A 22194-nucleotide genomic window follows, 5' to 3' on the forward strand; every position below is an offset into this window, starting at 1 on the left:
AACTTTTATAAAGAGTATCTCTTTGGATTTGAGACTTTAGTCTTTGCAACTTTACAGATCTTCTTTATGCACCAAGAGCTTGTAACACTCCAAAGAGAAAGGAAAAATTTAAATCGCATCATATGACCCCTTTAAAGCTGAAGTGAAACTAGCAGACTGTGTGAAATGCGCTAAAGCTGTAAGTGTCTCTCTCATTCTGCACCAATACAAACGTGTGCGAGCTGCGTATGTTTAGCTTTAAGGCCAAAGTATACTTCGGTTTTTACTCGTACGCGAGGGTCCGTGCACACGGCGTGTGACGGAAATTACATCACCAAAATAGTAGCGTGCACTCATATAATGTATAACGAGTGGTTCCCTGCATTATTTTAGGAAAACGTTTTGTGATTACAGTTTTGAGCTGCTGCAATGGTGCCATTAAAATGAACAGTGAAAGTAACAAAAGTTTATACAGTACATTTTAACAGGTATAATTAGGAGTGGAAATAACCAAAGGTAATATCTGTTTGTTAAATGAAGCCAACTAACATGATTCATATTATTATTTTGTTTCTGTACCCAATATTTAAAAAAAAATACAAATGCTGTGAAAATACAGGTATCGGTATCGGTATCGCCGAGTACAAAATAAATGAAAGTATCAGTATCGGATTCATTCTGAAAAAAGTGGTATCGGTGCATCCCGAGTAAAAAATATTCATAATCCTTTTTATTATGATTTGTAGGGGTAGATGCTGGATTACACATCATTAAAATTAAATTAGTGTAGTTTGTGGATAAAATAATCATCAGATTATGGAGGGGAAAAAACTCCCATAACTACATCCATAAAAAGTAGTACAGTAGTAGTATAAATTTGCTTAAATTTAGAAAGTAAGAAGTAATGCAATACTTTTTAGAAAGAGTAATTAGTACAGTAATCTAAGTACACTGTTGAAGGTGTAATTAGTAACTAGTAATTAATTCCTTTTTTTGGGGATTTTGATGATAGGACAGTTTAGAGTTGACAGGAAGTGAAGTGGGAGAGAGAGGGGGTGGGAAAGATACCACCTCTTTGAGTTGTGATTTGAACTCGGGATGCCCGTAGCGGCAATGGCAATGTATGTCGGCGCACTGCCCACAAAGCTATCAACGCCAACAATTAATTCCTTTTTTATAGTAACTTACCCAACACTGGTCTCCAGAATATGATCAAATTTACACAAACTGTCACGCTCTATGCAACTTACGCAAACTGCTTTATTTTTGTGCAGACGGAGATCCGCACGAGTTTCGACGAGCTGTATCGCGTGATGTCATGGCGCGAGGAGTTTCGCTGGATGATGCTGCGGATCAAGCGCATGGAGGAGCCATGGGTCGGCGCCATCCGCTCCCTCGCCACCAAACAAAACCTCCACAACCGCAAGCGCAAAAAGGTGAGTCTCAAGAAATGTGGCAAACTCGGTATTCACTGAACATGTCAGCCTTTAATAACAATTGATGCAAACTCCTCACCTTTCTGTGAAAACTCACCTTTTTGAGATCAAAATAGGTCACCTACGAGATTCGTGTAGATCTGATGAGAATGGGGGGGAGGGGGTTGTTAAGAATTACAAAACCACAAGTTTGTTTACAACTTGTTTTTGCGGTGTTGAGCATTGTAGCCAGGTATCGCCGAGTACAAAATAAATGAAAGTATCAGTATCGGATTCATTCTGAAAAAAGTGGTATCGGTGCATCCCGAGTAAAAAATATTCATAATCCTTTTTATTATGATTTGTAGGGGTAGATGCTGGATTACACATCATTAAAATTAAATTAGTGTAGTTTGTGGATAAAATAATCATCAGATTATGGAGGGAAAAAAACTCCCATAACTACATCCATAAAAAGTAGTACAGTAGTAGTATAAATTTGCTTAAATTTAGAAAGTAAGAAGTAATGCAATACTTTTTAGAAAGAGTAATTAGTACAGTAATCTAAGTACACTGTTGAAGGTGTAATTAGTAACTAGTAATTAATTCCTTTTTTTGGGGATTTTGATGATAGGACAGTTTAGAGTTGACAGGAAGTGAAGTGGGAGAGAGAGGGGGTGGGAAAGATACCACCTCTTTGAGTTGTGATTTGAACTCGGGATGCCCGTAGCGGCAATGGCAATGTATGTCGGCGCACTGCCCACAAAGCTATCAACGCCAACAATTAATTCCTTTTTTATAGTAACTTACCCAACACTGGTCTCCAGAATATGATCAAATTTACACAAACTGTCACGCTCTATGCAACTTACGCAAACTGCTTTATTTTTGTGCAGACGGAGATCCGCACGAGTTTCGACGAGCTGTATCGCGTGATGTCATGGCGCGAGGAGTTTCGCTGGATGATGCTGCGGATCAAGCGCATGGAGGAGCCATGGGTCGGCGCCATCCGCTCCCTCGCCACCAAACAAAACCTCCACAACCGCAAGCGCAAAAAGGTGAGTCTCAAGAAATGTGGCAAACTCGGTATTCACTGAACATGTCAGCCTTTAATAACAATTGATGCAAACTCCTCACCTTTCTGTGAAAACTCACCTTTTTGAGATCAAAATAGGTCACCTACGAGATTCGTGTAGATCTGATGAGAATGGGAGGGAGGGGGTTGTTAAGAATTACAAAACCACAAGTTTGTTTACAACTTGTTTTTGCGGTGTTGAGCATTGTAGCCAATCACAGGCATCTCTGTTGAAAGCAATGGCCAATCAGAGGTGTTTTCTGTAGGTTAGTCAGAATCTGCTCTGAACTAATTTTTGTTTTCTCAAGTTTACAGAGTTCTACACGCTCGCAGGTATAGATACAGTATAGTATAAATATAAAATAAAAAGTAATAGTATACAATATAAATACAGTATAGTTACAGTCGTGGTCAAAATTATTGGCACCCTTGGTAAATATGATCAAAGACGGCTGTGAAAATAAATCTGCATTGATCATTTTGATATTTTATTTAACAAATTCACATAAATCTAACCTTTCATTGGAGAATAAGAATTTAAAATGGGGGGAAATATCATTATGACATAAATGTTTTTCTCTAATACACATTGGACACAATTAACTGCACCCTTTTATTCAATGCTTTTTGAAACCTCCATTTGGCATAATAACAGCTCTGAGTTTTCTCCTATAATGCCTGCTGAGGTTAGAGAGCACCTGACAAGAGATCAGAGACCTATCCTTCATCCAGAATCTCTCCAGACCCTTCAGATTCCCAGCTCCATGATGGTGCTTCTCCTCTTCAGTTCACCACACTCATTTTCTAAAGGGTTCAGGTCAGGGAACTGGAATGGCCATAGCAGAAGCTTGGTTTTGTGCCCAGTGACCCATTTTTGTGTTGATTTTAAGGTTTGTTTTTTGATTATTGTCCGGTTGGAAGATCCAAACATGGCCCATTATAAGATTTTGAACAGAGTCAGTCACTTTTAGATTTTTTATCTGTTGGTATTTGATAGAATCAAAGATGCCATGTTTCTAAACAAGATGTCCAGGACCTCCAGCAGAACTATAGGCCCACAACATAAAAAATACAGCAGTATATTTCATTGTTCACATGGGGTTTTTTTTACCTGTGTGCACCAAACCCATCTTGAGTGTTTGTTGCAAAAATTTTTTTTTGTTACATCTGACCATTGAAGCCAGTCCCATTTGAAGTTCCAGTCGTGTCTGACAACAGAATATGCTGGGGATTGTTTTTGGATGAGAGCATTTTTTTTTCTTTAAACCCTCCCAAACAACATGTGGTGTAGGTGCTGTTTGATTTTTTTTTAAAAGGTTTTCTGACCCCGAGACTCAACTATTTTCTGCAATTCTCCAGCTGCGGTCCTTGGAGAGTCTTTAACCACTCAAACTCTCCTTCTCACCGTGTATTAGGACGATATAGACACATGTCCTCTTCCAGGCAGATTCGTAGCATTTTCTGTTGATTGGAAATTCTTAATTATTGCCCTGATGGTGGAAATGGGAATTTTCACTGCTCTAGCTCTTTTCTTAAAGCCACTTTCTGATTTGTGAAGCTCAGTTATCTTTTGCTGCACATCAGAAATATATTCTTTGGTTTTTCTCATTGTGATGGATGATTAAGGGAATTTGGCCTTTGTTTTCCCTCCTATTTATATTCCTGTAAAACAGGAAGCCATGGCTGGATAATTTCATGTTCATAATAACCCTGGTATGCTCAAAATTGTAAATATGAATGGGAATATACTTCACAGATATTTTACTCATAAGAATTTCTACGGGTACCAATAATTGTGTCCAATGTGTATTAGAGAAAAACATTTATGTCCCCCCATTTTAAATTCTTATTCTCCAATGAAAGGTTAGATTTATGTGAATTTTTTAAATAAAAGATCAAAATGATTAACAATGCAGATTTATTTTCACAGCCTTCTTTGATCATATTTACCAAAGGTGCCAATAATTCTGACTATGACTGTACTTGTTTTTCATGAATGTATTTTACTACAATACAAAGAACAATGTGTAACATTTTACCAGATTTAGTCCTACGCGTACTCACTTTTATTTGTTCCCCACCAATGTTATTTCACTAAATGTTTACATTTTATAAAATTATTGTGCACTCATGATTTTTCTAGAATAACCTTTGCTGCTGAATTATCCACCAACCTAGTTTATAATAGTATTATTTTCATAGATTATCATTTTATATTTTTAATTTGTTATTTTTTATTAAAATGAAGTTGTCTATATTTGGTAGATTGTGTTTAACATAAAAGAAGTGACGACAGGACAACACAGAGAAGTACATTAATTCTACATTGATAAAAAAAAAATTAGCTGGGAGCGGATTGATATCGGTATTGAGCCATACTCAGAATTTTCAGTATTGGTTCGGATCGGTTCTAAAAAAAAAGGTATCATTGTATCCCTAATTTATTATTTATTTAGGATATAGTTTTTCACGTTCCGATTACAATGTCGAAATATTCTTAAGAATAAAACATTCTTTGTTCTTTAAAAGAGTGTACTTGCATTATTATGCTATTATATTGTCATACTGTCATTAATCAGTGGCGTAAAATTGTCTTTAAATGACAATTATATAATTTATCGCATTTCATTTTGGTGCAATACATCACACAACAAAAAGTAGTTATCGCGACAGCCCTACACACGGCGTAAATAAGAGATTGATTGTGTAGCTAGTGATTGATTATATCAGGAGTTTTTGCGTGAGTAAAGGTCCTTACGAACTGGGTCCGAAATTTTCGTATGCGTTTTTTCGTACTCATCATCCTTTCCTATCAAAATGCTTGTTACGGATGCGATAACGCAGAAAATAGAACCTGATCCGAATTTTTCATGACGGACGAAAGTTTCGGAACTCAGTGTGCAATGACCTTAAGTTCAGTCAGTTGTGGTATAATAGGAGCCCATTGCTCGGTTTCACTACATAATTTTAATAATAAAAAGTTTTGTTTGTCTAATAGGACCGAACGTCCACCTATACTGTTTCGGGAGTGACAAACGCGAATGTAAAAATTGTGCGAGTGAATCCGCTAAATTTTTCCACTGTCTTTATCGCTTTTTTTCACCCATGATGAGTTTGCTTCCCTGAACAATGCAACAATTCCTGCCCTTTTCCGAATGAATAATTCAAACGAATGCAGAGAGACACACTTTCCCAGGAGCATCTTTGACTTTCTCTTTCACCTGTTTCGAGCTTAAAGCATGTCACGGTTACCCATAATCCTCCGGTGATACTTATCCACCGCACAAATGTGACTGCGTGCGAGTCCCTTGAGATATTAATACTTAAACAAATGCCGTGAATAAAAAATGTATGACTGCGCCATACAGATTCTGACATGACAGAGAATTTAAGAGACTGCAACCCACAGTTTTTTAACCCAGAATGCAACCTTCTCTTCCCATTTACTTCTTCACAATAGGCATAGTTAAGATATTGAAGACCACAAAAAACATGTTGGCAATTATTTGAGCCAAATATTAATCATTCAATTTAGTGGAATCAGACTTTTTGATCAGTTTTAATCAGGCGCATCAGTTTAATAATGAAAATTTAGTGTGATTTTAATATTATAGAAAAAATGAAATAAAAATACTATGGGATATACTATATTAAAAAATACACACACATACAGTATATATTTTGAAAATATTTCACATGTAATTACATGTATATATTTATATTCATATAATTTATATTATATATAAATCTTTTTTTTTTAATAAATGCATGCATGTGTGTGTATTTATATATACATAATAAATATACACAGTACACGCACATATATTATGTAAACAAACTTATTTTGGATGTGATTAATCATTTGACAGCACTATATGAAAAATAATAATAATAATTGTTGTTATTGCTATTTTAATGTACTGTATTTTTAATTAAAGTTTATTTAAATGTTAATTATTAACACATTTTTTTTATTAAAATACAATGTATGTTTTGTTTAAAATGTGTAAAATATCTTTTTTTTTTCTGGTTTGTTTTTCTCTTAGATCCTGGTGCACCTGGGTCTGCTGACGAAGGAGTCTGGTTTTAAGATAGCGGAGAACGCGTTCAGCGGCGGCCCTCTGGGCGAGCTGGTTCAGTGGAGTGACCTGATCACCACGCTGTATCTGCTCGGACACGACATCCGCATCTCAGCGTCTCTCGCTGAGCTCAAGGAGTGAGTCTCCAACCCCTTCTCTGTCCTCAATTCTTCAGTCAGGTCCATTTAGTGCCATTTAATTCAATTCTGTGTCTCCAGGATCATGAAAAAGGTCATGGGCAACAAGTCCAGCTGCCCTACAAAGGGTGATAAAATTGTGGAGCTCATCTACATAGACATCGTGGGTCTGGCTCAGTTCAAGAAGACTCTGGGCCCGTCCTGGGTCCATTATCAGTGAGTTCACATTACATTTGTGCTTGAGTATGAAGTATTTTCCTCTGACACAGTTTCTTCAGCTCTGTTGAGAAATGCGACACTTGGGCGTTACTGACCACGTAAGCCGTTTGAAATTAGTCTGAACCTGATCTCCAGATTTGATCTCTGTCTTCAGACACTGAGACAGATTCTCGTGTGAATCCGAGCTGTTATTCCAGCCAGGTTTGGGCTTATCTAGTAATCAGGGTCGTCTGACCTGATATGATCCGTTAGCTGATACCAAACACAATCGTTTGCTAATGGATAACTTCCTGTAGTGTTAGAAACCGCCTTTACTGTAGTCAAATTTATAACGTCTGTGTATAAAGATTTGTTAAATTCTCCAGAAAATGATTTGCTTTATTTCAGTTATTTTTTTGAAATAAAAAAACTTTGTAAAATCAGAAGTAAAGTTTTCGTTTGAAAAATGTGCTTAATTGTCATGAAAAAAAGCCAAAATCCTGATGATGATGATGATAATAAAAACAATAATAATAATAATTATTATTTTTATCCATAACAATATTATTGTTATTATTATTAGTAGTAGTAATATTTATATTTTGACTGTTAATTAAATAGTATTTAATAACAATGATGATGATAATAATAATTATTATTATTATTACTATTGTTAGTCATATTATTTAATTTTGACTTTAAGTTAAGTCAATGTTATTTGAGTTTTCAAAATAACACAATTAAATGTGCTTAATTGTCATGGAAAAAATGCCAAAATACACACAATAAAGATATTAAAGTTGTTATTATTATTATTATTAGTAGTAGTAATATTATTTAATTTTGACTTATTTTTTCTTGTATTAGTGGTTATTTCACCACAAAAAAAGTTTGTATTACAGTACTTAAATTTTTTTTTTTTTAATTACAGTCATTGTTTTACTTAAAGAAGATCCAAGAGTAAATCTTAAGTCATATAATAAAATAAGAAAAATACTGTACCATAGTTTAAGTCCTTTTTTAACTACAAAACAGTTTTTAAAACCAAGTGCCACATTTGTCCACCAAAAGTCAAGTTTTTCATTAGAAATGTTTTGCTTGCCATAAAAAAATTCCAAAATGCAGATTATAATTGTCATTGTCATTATTTCTTTTATTCTTAGCATACTGTAATGTATAATGTAATGCCTTTTTTGTCATTCTTCTTTAAAATAAACATACTAAAAATTTTAAAAAGATAGTTAAGTGTATTTTATAAATATGTACACACATTTACAAAAAACACTATGCAGCATCCAAATATTTTATATATTCATGTTTTGACTTTAGAAATATATTATTATTATTATTATTATTATAAGCATTTTTTAATGTACAGATGTCAGCACTCTGTAGATGGTTTGTACACTGTTGTAATATGCCCACACTCCAGCTCTGAACGTGTGTTTTAGGTGCATGCTGAGGGTCCTAGACTCGTTCGGGACAGAGCCGGAGTTTAACCACGCCCACTACGCCCAGTCGAAAGGGCACAAAACTCCGTGGGGCAAGTGGAACCTGAACCCCCAGCAGTTCAACACCATGTTTCGTAAGTCTGCATGAGAGAGGCTTTGTGTGTGTGTGTGTGTGTGTGTGTGTGTGTGTGTGTTTAACCTTTCCCGTTTTACCCTTTGGACATGGAAACTTTATCCGGGGTTCCGGGGGTTTGGGTGGCGTCTCCGATCGGCTCGGGCTCTGAATAGCTCTTTTGTTTACCAACAGACTTTGACATTCTCATAAAACATGAGGCTTTCCGAGCAGAACTGCTCTTATTTCTGATTAAGCCTGTTTGAGAGCAGAGATTGCTTACATGTTTGAATGCTTTCTGGAGAGTAACTAACGGCTCAATCTCACCAAACTCCTCAAGAATAACAAGTCATATTATCAGTATTATTTTACCACAAAATCAAAAAAAGAAAAGAATATTATAATATCTTTTTATTGTACTTTATTTACATTTCAGTCATTGTTTTAATTACAAAAATGTAAAAGAAAAAAATTAAGTCATATTATAAGAAATAAAATAAGAAAAAATATTTAAAAAAAGAATAATAAGAAACTAAAATAAATATTGTATTATAGTATTTTTATTTATTTATTTGTTTGTTTATTTATTTTACATTTCAGTTATTTTTTTTAAACTACAAAAAATGTTTTTAAAATCAAAAGTGCCAAATTTTTTGTTGGAAATGTACCTAATTGTCATGAAAAAATGCCCAAATGCAGATGATGATGATGATTATTAATGCACAATTTTTACATATATTTATATAATTTTTACACATATTTGCACAATTTTCTACCATATTCTTATTAACATAATTAATGAGAATTATGTTAATAATGTGTTTTGAAGGTAATGTTTTACTTTTGAGTATTGTTTTAATGCTTAAACAAATTCTGAAAATAAAAATTGAAAAAAAAGTCAAAATGGAAAAGATGAGTGTATGCAAATATATATATTTTTTACATTGTTTTTTTTCATTACAGTTAAGCTCATTTCCGCTCCATATTTTCATTCTCATATTTTTTTAAATAATTCTTTTTCTAATAATTCTTTAAAAATATTGAAATAATAGTAATTATAATAGTTTAAAAAATATATACATTTTATCTCAACTTAAATCGAAGACACTACAACATATTTTAGTTTATCATTAATATATTAATAATAGATCACTGTTTTGCATTACCTCAATGACAGTTTATTAACTTGCATGGAAATAAATAATTTTATATTTTGCATTTTATTGCTTTATTACGACATTGAGCAAATTTTTTGCCATATTCTCATTACCATAATTTGTCTGTTTTACTTGTGAGCTTTTGCCATTCTTAAAAAATTACTAAATATAATAATAATAATAATAAAAATCAAGATAAAGACAGTACAACTTGATGTATAGATGTTTAAGTACTATAAAAATAATAATTAAAATAATATATGATAATATTATTAAATTAGTAATAATAAAATAACATAAATATAATTTTTTGGATTACAGTAATAAGAAAATATGCGTAATTATAAATGAAAACAATATCTCTTAATGAAAATATCACATTGTAAAACATTGCTGCAAAATATAATCTCTTGATTTTTCATTGTATTTTAAAGTTGAGTATGAGCTGTATATTACTATTATTATAATACATATATGTACAAAATAAATGTTTAATAATTAAGAATTAATAATTTATATATTTTTTATATATTTTAGGTTTGGGTTTTGACACAAATTTCATGATTCGATTCGATTCTCATTCACAAGCTTGCGATTCGATTCGATTACCGATTCAATTCGATTCGATTCAGTGTCGATTATTTTGGATATATATATCAGGTACAGTACATGCCAAATTTTCTCAAGAAAAAAAAATCTCTCAACTAATGCTGTAAAATATACATGAGAGTCAGTTGGCACTACGTTAGCCTACTATAATATTGAAGGTTAAAATTGACTGATTTGATAAAATGACACTTAATGAAGTTTTTTAAATAATAGTTACAATTACATAATAATATTTCTACTTACTACCATAATGGCGGCTGTCATAAAAACTTGATGGATTTATTCAAACATAAATTAAACATTGAAGAACACTAAAATGTATAATGAATGTGTTATATGGTGCATATATTTAGCAAAATACCCCTCTCTATAGTTTATTTTCTAACTAATGAGTTTATGGTCACCGAATATGTTTTTCTGAGGTAAATGTGACATTACGTGACATTGTTTACAAGACATTATACGGGATACGGCTTGTAAAGTTGTACTCTTTCTTTTAACTTACCTTCTTCGGATGTTTAGTCATGTTTATTTTGTGCTGAAACTTGTATTAATGTGGAGAAGGTGATCAGTTCACGTGCACTCGCGCGCTGTCTGTTGAGGCGCTACAGCGATCTGTCACTCCAAATTAAACGGCGCCAAAACAGCATTTATTGTTTGAATACTGCAATAGAATGGACAGAATTTGAAATCTGAGACTTTGTTTCATATTAAAAGTACCAAAGCACAATGCTTATTGCGATATATTGGATGGGAGATGTCCTTCAATGTTCAGTCCATTAACTGAAAACAGGCTAGACTAATCGATTCTTGGGATTTAAGAATCAATATCGTTCCGAAAAAATGAGAATCGATTAATATCGAAATATCTTATTTTAACTTAAAGTCAAATATAATATTTTACCCAGCCCTAATATATATATATATATATATGTAATTTTTTTTTATGGCGGAGAGTCTCTTTCAAAATTGTCAATTTTTAATCTGTTGCTAATTCCAAATCCAGCACTTTTTGTCCTGAGATCATTTTATCCATCAATTTTCATGTAAGAATGAAGCTTTGTCCTTCAGAAACTAATCCGCACTTAAACAAAGCACATTAGTGTGTGTGTGAAACTCAACAGGATAAGATGTCTATCACAGATGAAAGCCACTGCAGTGACAGGAGACGTCTCTGTGAGTGAGTGAGTGAGTGTGTGTGTGCGTGTGTGTGTGTGTTTGTGTAATATGCTGAGGTTTAATTTTTTTCCGCTCCTCTACTTCCACTCCTGGATTTAATAAGAACTCTTGTCTCACACACACAAACTCCTGCATTCCTGCTAATTACTGACAACATCTCGGTGACGCCACCTGCAAACTGCGTAATGTGTCTCCTCAGCATTCCTGCATGTAGTTGCTCCGTCATGTTGCCAAGCGCTCTTCTGAAGGGTGACGGGTGTGTTTGTGAGGTCTAGAATCGTCTTTCGCAATTCAACCACAAACCTTCCTCTTTTTTGGTGCAAAAACTTCAGAAAGAGACATTAGAAAATTGTGTACAACTTTATGGAATGAAAATTGGAATTATGGAATTCCAAAAAGAATGTCAGGTTTTCGTTCACACCGTGTGTGTGTGAGAGAGAGTGTGTGTGTGTGTGTGTGTGTGTGCGTGCTTGAGAGAGTGTGTGTGTGTGTTCTCGTAGAAGCATATTTGTGCTATTTACAGTATCTATAGAGAGAAGGAGAGCAAGAGGTCCATATTCCATTTAAACGCCATTTATGGTTTCTGCAAAACTGCGCAAATTGCATTATGGGCGGCCTGGGTTCTGAATTTCATCCTGCACTCTCATTGGAATTGACGGGTAACCGTGATAACACGCTCCAGCTCATGCATGCATTTGAGGTGTGTGTGTGTGTGTAAATAAGAAATCTTAATCTCAGGATTGAATTTTTTGGACAGATGGCATTCAGGTGTATCTCTGCCAAGCCTCGTTACCCTGGCGACCTCTTGGACTAGCGTTGTCATGGTAACAGCTCCTCGCTTGGCAGCATGGACACCCACATGAATCTTTGTCGTACACAATTAATCTGAACATCTTCCCTCAGGCGTTCCGGTCCTGATGTGCTGTGCTAGATCAGATTCCTGTGGTTAAGAAACAATTATATTTTGAATTTTAAAAATCTTTTTTTACTCATCTAATCTCCTGAAAATCTTCTATTATTGCATTATTTGTTTCGGTGTTTGTTCTTTTTTTAATATTTAAAAATGTGTTATTTATGTGTTAATAATGTGTTATTTTATATCAGTTTCTTTATAGAAACGTGCCTTAAAATTTTTAATCTACAAAAAAGGAGAATGTTGTCAAATTATATGGGGTAATTTGTCAAAATATATAAGTATATCATATTTTTTTATATAAAAAAATACTTATTTTTGGCCAACAAATTTTGTAATTTAATAAATTTTATAAATGTGTCATCCTGTGACATTCTAAAACAATTAGAAAACGTATGGAAATTACGGAAACTGCCAAATTGTTAAGAGTAATGTACAAAAAGATTTATTTTTTTTAATGTAACTTTTTAACATATTTTTTTTATTTAACTTTTTGGCCAACAAATGCTGTCATTTAATACAATTTATATATGTATAACATTTAAACATTTTGCCCTGACAAGTTTTTTATTAAAATTTATATTTTCAAAATGTATGTATTTATGTATCCATCACATTTTGTAATTTAATACATTTTATAAATGTTTAACTTTAAAACATCACATCTTGCCACAACCATTTTTATTCAATATTTTAATAAAAAATTCAAAACTTAAATGCTTATGAAATTGAATTACTCAAACAGCCAAAATAGTAAAGAGTAATCAACAGATAAAATATAAATGTGTAACTTTTGAAACATGTGACATCTTGCCCCAGCCTGACATTTATTAAAAATACTTTTAATACTTTAAAGTTTAAACCAACGTTATATAATTGACTTTTGCCTTGGTGTATGTGATTTTAAATATTTTGCTATTTTAATACGTTCATATTCATATTTACAAACAATTTGTTCTTGCTTCTTGTTATTAACCCAGTACATTATCATGCTTGTTGAAAGTAAATAAATAAATGCGTATAAAATATTGATTTGAGTTGAAATTATTGCACTATGTGAGAATTCTGAGAATAGGTATTATAATTCATGTTGTTTTTTTCTTCCACATATTAATCTCTTTAAATTGCTTCTCATACTGTATATTGGTAAAAAAAAACATGTTTTATTAATATAATCCACATTAACTTCTCATGTTCGTGTTGTTTGGCTTGATCTCTCTGCCCTCTTCTGATTGGTTGTTGTGTTTACCCCGCAGCTCACACTCCAGATAACAGCTTCCTGGGCTTCGTGGTGGAGCAGCACCTGAACGCCAGCGACGTCAAGCACATCGACGACATCAAACGGCAAAACCAGTCGCTGGTTTACGGCAAGGTGGACAACTTCTGGAAAGTGAGTTCTCCTCGAAATCAGTCTTTTTTTGGCTGTTTACATGTGAAACCGTGTTGTGTTTATATGCTAGATTGTTTCGCCAAGTTTTCCGACTTTGAGCGCCAACAAAACTGTTTTCAATTCGACTGCGATGACTTCATCTTTCCCCACCACAAGGCCATGGCCGGTTCCGCCGTTTAGATGTTCCTACAGAGAGCGTTTCGCTGCCCATCTGGATCCGAAACGCCCTGTGTGATGAGATACGCAGATGAAAAACCAGTCCCTCTGTACTCACACACCATCCAGAACATCTAATCCCACACATTTTCCCCCAGGAGGGACCTTATTCTCAGTCTGTTTCTCCAATGTCCTTTAGAGAAAGTTTGCGTGTTTTTGGCGAACAATACGGGATGAACAAAGTCATATTATGGATAACAAGATTTTTCCTGCACTCGTAGACATGAAACGAAACATTTAACATGAAGTATGCCAGTATGCAAATGTTAGCTAATCGCAAAAGAGCTCATTTACGTATCTTACAATATTGTACAGTAATAAAATCTGGCCGTTCTAATTTTAAGGTTCACCAGGATGTTGCGACAAAACGCTTGTGTGTTTGTGACAAATACCGTGGGATGAATAATATTTTTTTCTTGCTCTTTTTGACATGAAACGAGAATTTCGATGTGAAGTTTGCCAGTATGTAGTTTGTTAGCTAATCGCAACAGAGCTCATTTACATATCTTAAAGGTACAGTAACAAAAACAGACCGTTTAATAACAGTAATTTAAAAAAGTTTTTGTCGAACAACGTGGGTTGAAAGGAATCATGGATAAAAAAAAAATTCTTCTCTTTGGCACAAAATGAAAGTTTGCGCAAAGATTGCCAGTATGCTAATTGCAACAGAGGTCATTTACATATCTCAAAGATACTGTACCAAAAAAAAAAAAAAACAGCCCGTTTCATTCTAAGATTCAGCAAAACTGTTGCAAAAAATAGATGCGTTTACATTGGCAATTTTTTTGCGTTTAACGTCAGGAACATTTTTCATGATTTTCACATACAACACAGGATGACAAGCGTCTTGTTTGGGATTTTTCTAGCTCTCTTGGATTCAAAAGTTTGCGTGTGAAGATTGACAGCACAAAGAGGTTTGTCTAATCACAAAGGAGCTAATTTACATATCTTAAAGGTACAGTAACAAAAACAGCCCATTCAAGGTTCAGCAAGAGGTTGCGACATTACTTTTGCGCATTTGTGGCATAGAACGTGGGATGAAAAGAGAAAAATCATGAATAATATATTTTCTTGCTCATTTTGGCATGAAATAAATTTCCATGTGAAGTTTGCAGTATGCAGTTCTTAGCTAATTGCAACAGAGCTCATGTACATATCTTAAAGGTACAGTACAGCCCATTTCATTCTGAGGTTCAGCAAAATGGTTGCGAAAAATAGATGCATTTAAATTGGCAATTTTTTGCAGAAATCTGAAAAATCTTTTCGCAATTTCTACATACAACACAGGATGAAAAGAATCAGGTAATGAATGTTTTGACTGTAATTTAAGAAGCTTTTGTGCATTTTTGGTGTACAGCGTGGGTTGAAAAAAGTCATATTATGGATACAATTTTTATTGTTCTGTTCGACACAAAATATAGGTTTGTGCGAAGTTTGCTAGTATGTACAGAGCTCATTTACATATCTTAAAGGAACTGTACCAAAAAAAAAAAAAAAACATTTTGTTCTTAGGTTCAAAAGAGTTGTGAAATTTTTTTATATACAACAGATGATGAAAAGAGTTATGTTAAGGATAATGGGATTTTTTTTCTTGCTCTGTTAGATGCAAAAGTTTGCAAATTCGTTGAATTTAAATTACAAATATTGCGGGAAAAGAGAACATAAATGCGGAGAAGATCTTGTTTACATCAAAACTGAAACCAAGCCGTGCAACGCGGAACACATATTTCGCGCATTTTCTAGAGGGACATCTATCACCGTTGCACTCGCATCTCGTACAAAAGAGCCGCATGTTTAGAAAGCCATGTAAAATTAATGCAAGTTCAACTTTGAAAAAACATATCTCAAGACTTTATGGCGGGGGTTTTTCCCATCCCACTGCAACTCGTGTTTTTAAATGAAAAATGTACTCTGTGTGATTGGCTTTCGGCCCTTTGTATTAAACTATGCATACATACATGATGCTGTTTTGTGTATAGTTGTTTAAGCAACTTAATTAATTATAATTGGTTTATAAACATTATTTTAAACATTATGCTTTTTGCACATATAGTCATGTTATCTTATGCTTTGAAGAAACGTGCATTAGTAATATTTTGCTCGATGCGCCCTCTTGTGGCCTCCGAAGAGAATCCAAAAGCTTTTCTTCACTCCAACTGAAATTATGCATTTTAAATTTGAATATAATTCGAATTTTGATAATATTTAAGTACAAAATTCAAATGTAGTTTTTCAGCCATTTTGACAGCCCTACAGCACACAGATGTTGGCTAATCGCAAAGGAGCTAATTTCTGTATCTTAAAGGTACAGTAACAAAAACAGCCAGTTTAGTTCTAAGGATAAGAAAAAGGTTGTGAAATATAGATGCAATTATAGTGACAAACATCGCAGTTAACCTAGTTAAGAGCCATATTATGGAAAATTCATAGTTATCCTCAGGGGATGTTTTTTTTTTAATACATCACAGAATGAGAGAGTAATTTTATAGAAAACAGGATTTTTTTTCTTGCTCTGTTGGACATGAAACAAAAGTTTGTGCATGAAGCTTTGCTAGTATGCGGAGGTTTGGATAATCTAAACGTACAGTAACAAAAACAGCCCGTTTAATTCTAAGTTTCAGCATAAGGGTTGCGAAACACGAATGGATTCACAGCAACACTGCATTTCACAATTAACCTCAAGGAACGTTTGCGCAATTGTGACACCGTGGGAGTGCACAAGCTCATTTACATCTTTTAAAGGTACAGTAGCAAAAAAAAGTCCAGTTTGATTCTCAGGGTCAGAAAGAGGATGCGAAAGATGTATGCTATTACAGCATTCTCATTTAACCTCATGCAATTTTACTGATGCCGTCCTTCACCCAGCGATAGAGAGAAAGGCTCCTGCTATTGCACAGCCTCTCAAGAACTGGTTTCCATGGAAACAAACTTGAACATAGACCCTGAATCAGTGAGTGTGTGTGTGTCGTCTAGAGATCAGAGGATATGTGTATAGGCTTTTGAAATGCAAATAAAGTCTTGGCTGCATGAATGCACACATTGCGTTATTAGCGCTACAAGTTCACATGCAATGCATCTCTGTGTTTATTTTCTGTATCAAACACAGATGCTTTTCTGTGATTGGTTTTACTCTCTCTCACACACATACACACACACACACAAACATATATATTAAGGGCTGAAATATGCTTGAGAATGCCTTACGGTACTCTAATCACTCAAACAATGCACATTTTTCTGCTTTGTAGCTGCAGTGTTTTCACGCTGTGTTGGCGTTTCCGGCTCATATCTCCCATAATCTTATCACTGTGTGTTTGTTAGTTGATAAAACAAGGAACTAATTGATGATTAAACAAGGAGATCATTGACATTCTGTTGGATAGTGTGTGTGTTCTGACCTAACTGAGATAACTCACAGACGTGAATCTAGAATCATACGCAAGAATACAAGAATGTGAATCCAGACTAAATATTATAATAAAAAAGGTATTTTAAAAAAAAGAGAGATTTTTCACTTAAGACTGTGATCATTTGTCATTGATTTATTTTTGAAGCTTAGTACTGTAATCATGCTGTAAAAATTCAGGGAACCACTGGCTATAAATCTCCCAACTGTGATATTTTCATAAATAGAAGTCGCGTTTTTTTCATCTGAAACATGCAGCGATTTATTTTCCAAAGCCACTCATATAATACAGAAACTCATGAAGCAAGCAAAACACGCGCCACACCCACACGTATTTGTACTGATGCAGAATGAGAGGGACAAGTACAGTACAGCCTAGCGTATTTCACACAGGCTGTTAGTTTCACTTTCGCCAGAAAGTCGTGTATGCTTAAGGGGGAAAATAAATGACGTTTATAGTGAATGCCCCTATAAATTGTCTTATATTTACGATTTAGTTTTAATCCAAATGATGCATGCTAAGTGAGCGAACATCAGTAAAGATCACACAACAAGAAGTGTGCGCTCTCTCCCTCCCTCCCTCCCTACCATTAATTAACTTGTGCATTGTTTTACTTACTACTTTTTGACATATCCGACCGAACTACAAGCTTTCCAGTGATGTCTGTGAGAAAGGGATTTTCACTCGACAAGCTCACGCATCTGCGCCGCGCACTCAATCCACTCAGCGTGATTTGCTTACCAGCTCGCGCAAATCAGCTATACAGGCATTAATACTGAATGTTTTATATTCATTGCATACATATACTTCGTATCTAATAACTCCATTCTGCTGTCTGTTGTCAGTGGTTCTTTGTCTGAATATGGCACTTATTATCACATGCTGTGTGGTATCGGCGTTTGGTATCTGGGCATTTTAACGAGTACGAGTACAGGAGCTCAGTATCGGGCCCGATATTGATACCAGTATCGGTATCTGTGCATCCCTAATATATATATATACACACACACACACACACACACACACACACGCATAATTAGACACACACTTATTTTTTACATACATTTGTAACATTAAAGTTTATATATATATATATATATATATATATTAAAATCAATATAAAATATATAATTTTTTTATAAAAATGTATTAGAAAAATACATAATTTATTATGTTGTTAATGTTTTATTTATTTATGTTGATGATTATTTATTGGTAATTATGGTTGATATATATTTTGTTGGTATGATTGAGTTTTTACTCTCACCTTGTTCTTGAGACCTTGCTTACACACACACACACACATCTACCAGTTTTATTTCTGTTTGCATCCTCTGACAGGAAGTGGGCGTCTTTGTGTTCTTTGAGTGTTTGTAAAGAAAAAGCTTACTTCTATCCTCTTCATCTCGTGGTTGCCCCCCCCCTGGAGTCCTGTTGGACTGTTCCTGTCCACTTCTGCTCAACTGAAACAAGTTCACACTGAGAGCTAAAAAAAATCCGCTTTTTGTTTGTGTGTTCTAAGCTTCCTGGGGTCTTTTGGCTCCAGTCACACAAATCTGTTAACAGAATGTCTCAGTATGATTCAGATTATCTGCATCAGTCAATCTGAGACAAAATATCCCTGCAGAAATCTGCATTTCATGACTTCAAATAAGATGATGTAGTACTACGATTATGAGTTATTGTTCTTGCTTACATCAACAGAAAAGAACAACTGTTGTTTGTTAGTTATTTTGCTAATATGAACAGCAATATTGCAACTATATTTTACAGTATAATATCAATATAATGTTTCTTCTTCTTCACATTAGTATAATATAGTTTATAATATAATATAGTATAATATCCATATAATATTTTATAAATATTATAGATAATTTTTATTGGATAACAATTTTCTAATAAAAATAATTTTATGTAATATTTAATTTGATATAATATCCAATAATTTTATATAATAAATCATTTGTAATTTTATAATGCAAATAAATAAAATATAATTTGAAAATGCAATATTTGTTATAATTTGTTTTATTTATAGCAATATTATAAATTATTATTTTATATCAATATTATATTAAAATTATTTTATATTTAAGACAATTTTAAAATAAAGATGATTATGAATACTTAAACTAACTGTAATAATAATTCAAAAAAATATTTAGCCCCGCTAACATGATCTTGCTTTTATCAGTGAAAAATAAAAAAATATATATGATTTTGTTAATATGAGTAGTAATATTGTACTTCATATTTTATATATTTCCTATAAATTATTTTTATTATTAAAGTATTTTGATTATACAAAAACTTATTAAAATGTACACTTATAATTGTATAATACAAATAAATAATCTTAGCATTTGTTTTATTTATAGTAATATTATATTATTTTTATGAATATTAATTATATGAATACTAAATAACTTTAATATGAATCAATTCTGAGTTCAAACATATTTAGCCCCGCCCACATGGTCTTGCTTACATCAGCAGAAACCAAAAATAGTTTCCGAGTGCTACAATAAGACCTAATCAACCTTCGTCACTGGGTTCTCACGTGTACGTGTTTTTACTTGTGTTTTAGGATAAAAAGAAATACTTGGACGTCATTCATTCGTACATGGAGGTGCACGGCACGGTCCACGGCACGAGTACAGTCCACCTGCCGGCCTACGTGAAGAACCACGGCATCCTGAGCGGACGCGACCTCCAGTTCCTCCTGCGCGAAACCAAGGTCTGAGTCAATAAAACATTTCTGGCAGACTTGAATATGGCCTGTACAGTTGTTTATTAGTAGTGTCTCGCTTCAGTTTTGAGTTTATAGTGTTTGTTGATGCTTGAAACGTAAGTGTGAAAGCTGCACTGCACTTACATGGTGACCTTCCCGACTTTGTGGCTTGTGTCTGGCATGAAGCTCAACCACGAGAGAGGATGTGCTGCCCTGCTGTTTCTCTGAAGTCTCGCAACTTTTTTTTTTTTCTCCTCCCACCTCGGCCTTTTTTCCTCGCTCTGAGCTCGACTTTAACTTCCCTGTTGTTTCAACTTCATGCAAACTCCTGGAGAGAGCGAGGCTGCTTCATTTACGTACAGGGAGAGTGAACGTGTCGTCAGACTCGTTCCACTAATTTGCAAATAAACAAAGTCACTTGGAAGGCCATCAGACATGCAAATGTTCGCTGAACTCGCCTGATGTGTTTCTGCCACACGTCTTGAAGACGTCTCAATCTTTCTTTCTAGAAGCCTGCTTGTTTTCAATACCTCTCTGCTGCTCCCCGCTGGTAAACCATGGAAGTTCAACCACAGAAAGTTTCTAAACTTTTTATGCACAATAATTATATTTCTTCTTATTATTAAATTATATTATAAATCATCCTGAATGTATAACAATAATAAAATGTATAATTTTTATTTTTATAATACATATAAATTATAAAAATGAATAACATGATTATTTATTATATCATATATTATGTGTTTATATATATATATATAATTTTATTAATAGTGCAGTTATATTTTATATATCGTTTTGATTATATAGCAGTTTAATACAATAAATAATTAGTCTGTTAATACATATAAATAACATTTATTATAATGTTTTTTGTTAATATTAATAGTTAATCATACATCATATTTTATATATTTAATGTTACACTTTAATAATAAAATATGTAATTTTATAATATCTATAAATTAATTCTAATTAAATTTGTTGTAATGACTATCTGTGTATATATATATATATATATATATGTATATATATATATATATATAAAGGTATACATATATAGATATACTGTGTGTGTGTGTGTGTGTGTGTGTGTATTTGCATATCGATATAGATAGATAGATAGATTATAAAAAATAGTGTCATTTTAAAATATATAATCTGTCCTAATTTTATAAGAAAAATAATTAAACAATTGTTTCAAATTAAAATAATATTTGTTAAAAAATTTTAGTATTTATAATTCTAGTAATTTATAGATCTAATAATTTTATATTAATAGCTTTAATGCATGTTATTATTTACATATACATACATTATGGTTGCTTTGGTTAAAAATATCTGCTATAATCTAATAATTCGTTTTTTATTAGCATTGTTATACATTAATATTTACATATACATTAATGTTGCTTTATATAAAAAAGTACCTGCAAAATGCATAAAATGTAAATTAATGATTAGTGTTTTATTAATATTAATACCAATATTATACATTATTGTTATTCATATACTTTATCACTTTGGATAAAATCATCCGCTAAATGTGTAAAATGTCAATTATTTTATATATATCGTTTTTTTTTTTTTTATAAAGCTAATTAGGAATACTAAAGACTAACTGTAATGTCATTTTTGCATTTGTAGAATTAAAACAACATATTTACAATCCTGTTAAGCTCTTTTGTGAAGTAAATAAGCTTCAACTAATGTTAATAAATGAAAGTGCATGACAGATCACTGGTGCATTGTGGGTCAGTGTGATTGGTGTGTGGTCATCTGTCTGAAACACATTATTGTGCTGGCCGCATGGAAACATTTGCTCAATACAGACTGTGTGCTTTTATTGTGATTGTTACACTTCTCACTGTTGATTGTTATTAGAGCCGGTGATTGCTGCAGTGCAGCTGTGCAGATGTGAGTTTATTGCAGGTAAATTGGTTCTGGGAATCAGCCGTCAGGTTTCCATCAGTGGATCGTTTGTTTGATGTTCCCCACTGCGAGCTTGTTGAAAGTGCTCCAGAAAGCCCTGATTTCCCTCTCAGGAATCAACCAAATACATCTATCAGTCTTAAAATACGCTGAGATGAGATTTAGACATGGAAATCAGGCCTGGTTTATGAGGAAACGTTTGTTTGTT

At 33.3% G+C, this 22194-nt stretch overlaps 1 protein-coding gene across 1 annotated transcript in view; it reads left to right on the plus strand.

Moving 5' to 3' along the window:
* The window catches only part of LOC107586987 (alpha-1,6-mannosylglycoprotein 6-beta-N-acetylglucosaminyltransferase A-like), a 69445-nt gene that overhangs the window by 42994 nt on the left and 4257 nt on the right, over positions 1-22194 (plus strand). The window contains exons 6-11 of the mRNA XM_016274569.1: positions 1254-1415; positions 6516-6685; positions 6767-6901; positions 8335-8468; positions 13561-13694; positions 19908-20057. Of these exons, the coding sequence (XP_016130055.1) occupies positions 1254-1415; positions 6516-6685; positions 6767-6901; positions 8335-8468; positions 13561-13694; positions 19908-20057 (885 nt within the window). The remainder of the gene's footprint in view (positions 1-1253; positions 1416-6515; positions 6686-6766; positions 6902-8334; positions 8469-13560; positions 13695-19907; positions 20058-22194) is intronic.

This window comes from Sinocyclocheilus grahami, unplaced genomic scaffold, assembly GCF_001515645.1.
Source record: "Sinocyclocheilus grahami isolate Dianchi unplaced genomic scaffold, SAMN03320097.WGS_v1.1 scaffold87.1, whole genome shotgun sequence".
Taxonomy (NCBI): Eukaryota; Metazoa; Chordata; class Actinopteri; order Cypriniformes; family Cyprinidae; genus Sinocyclocheilus; species Sinocyclocheilus grahami.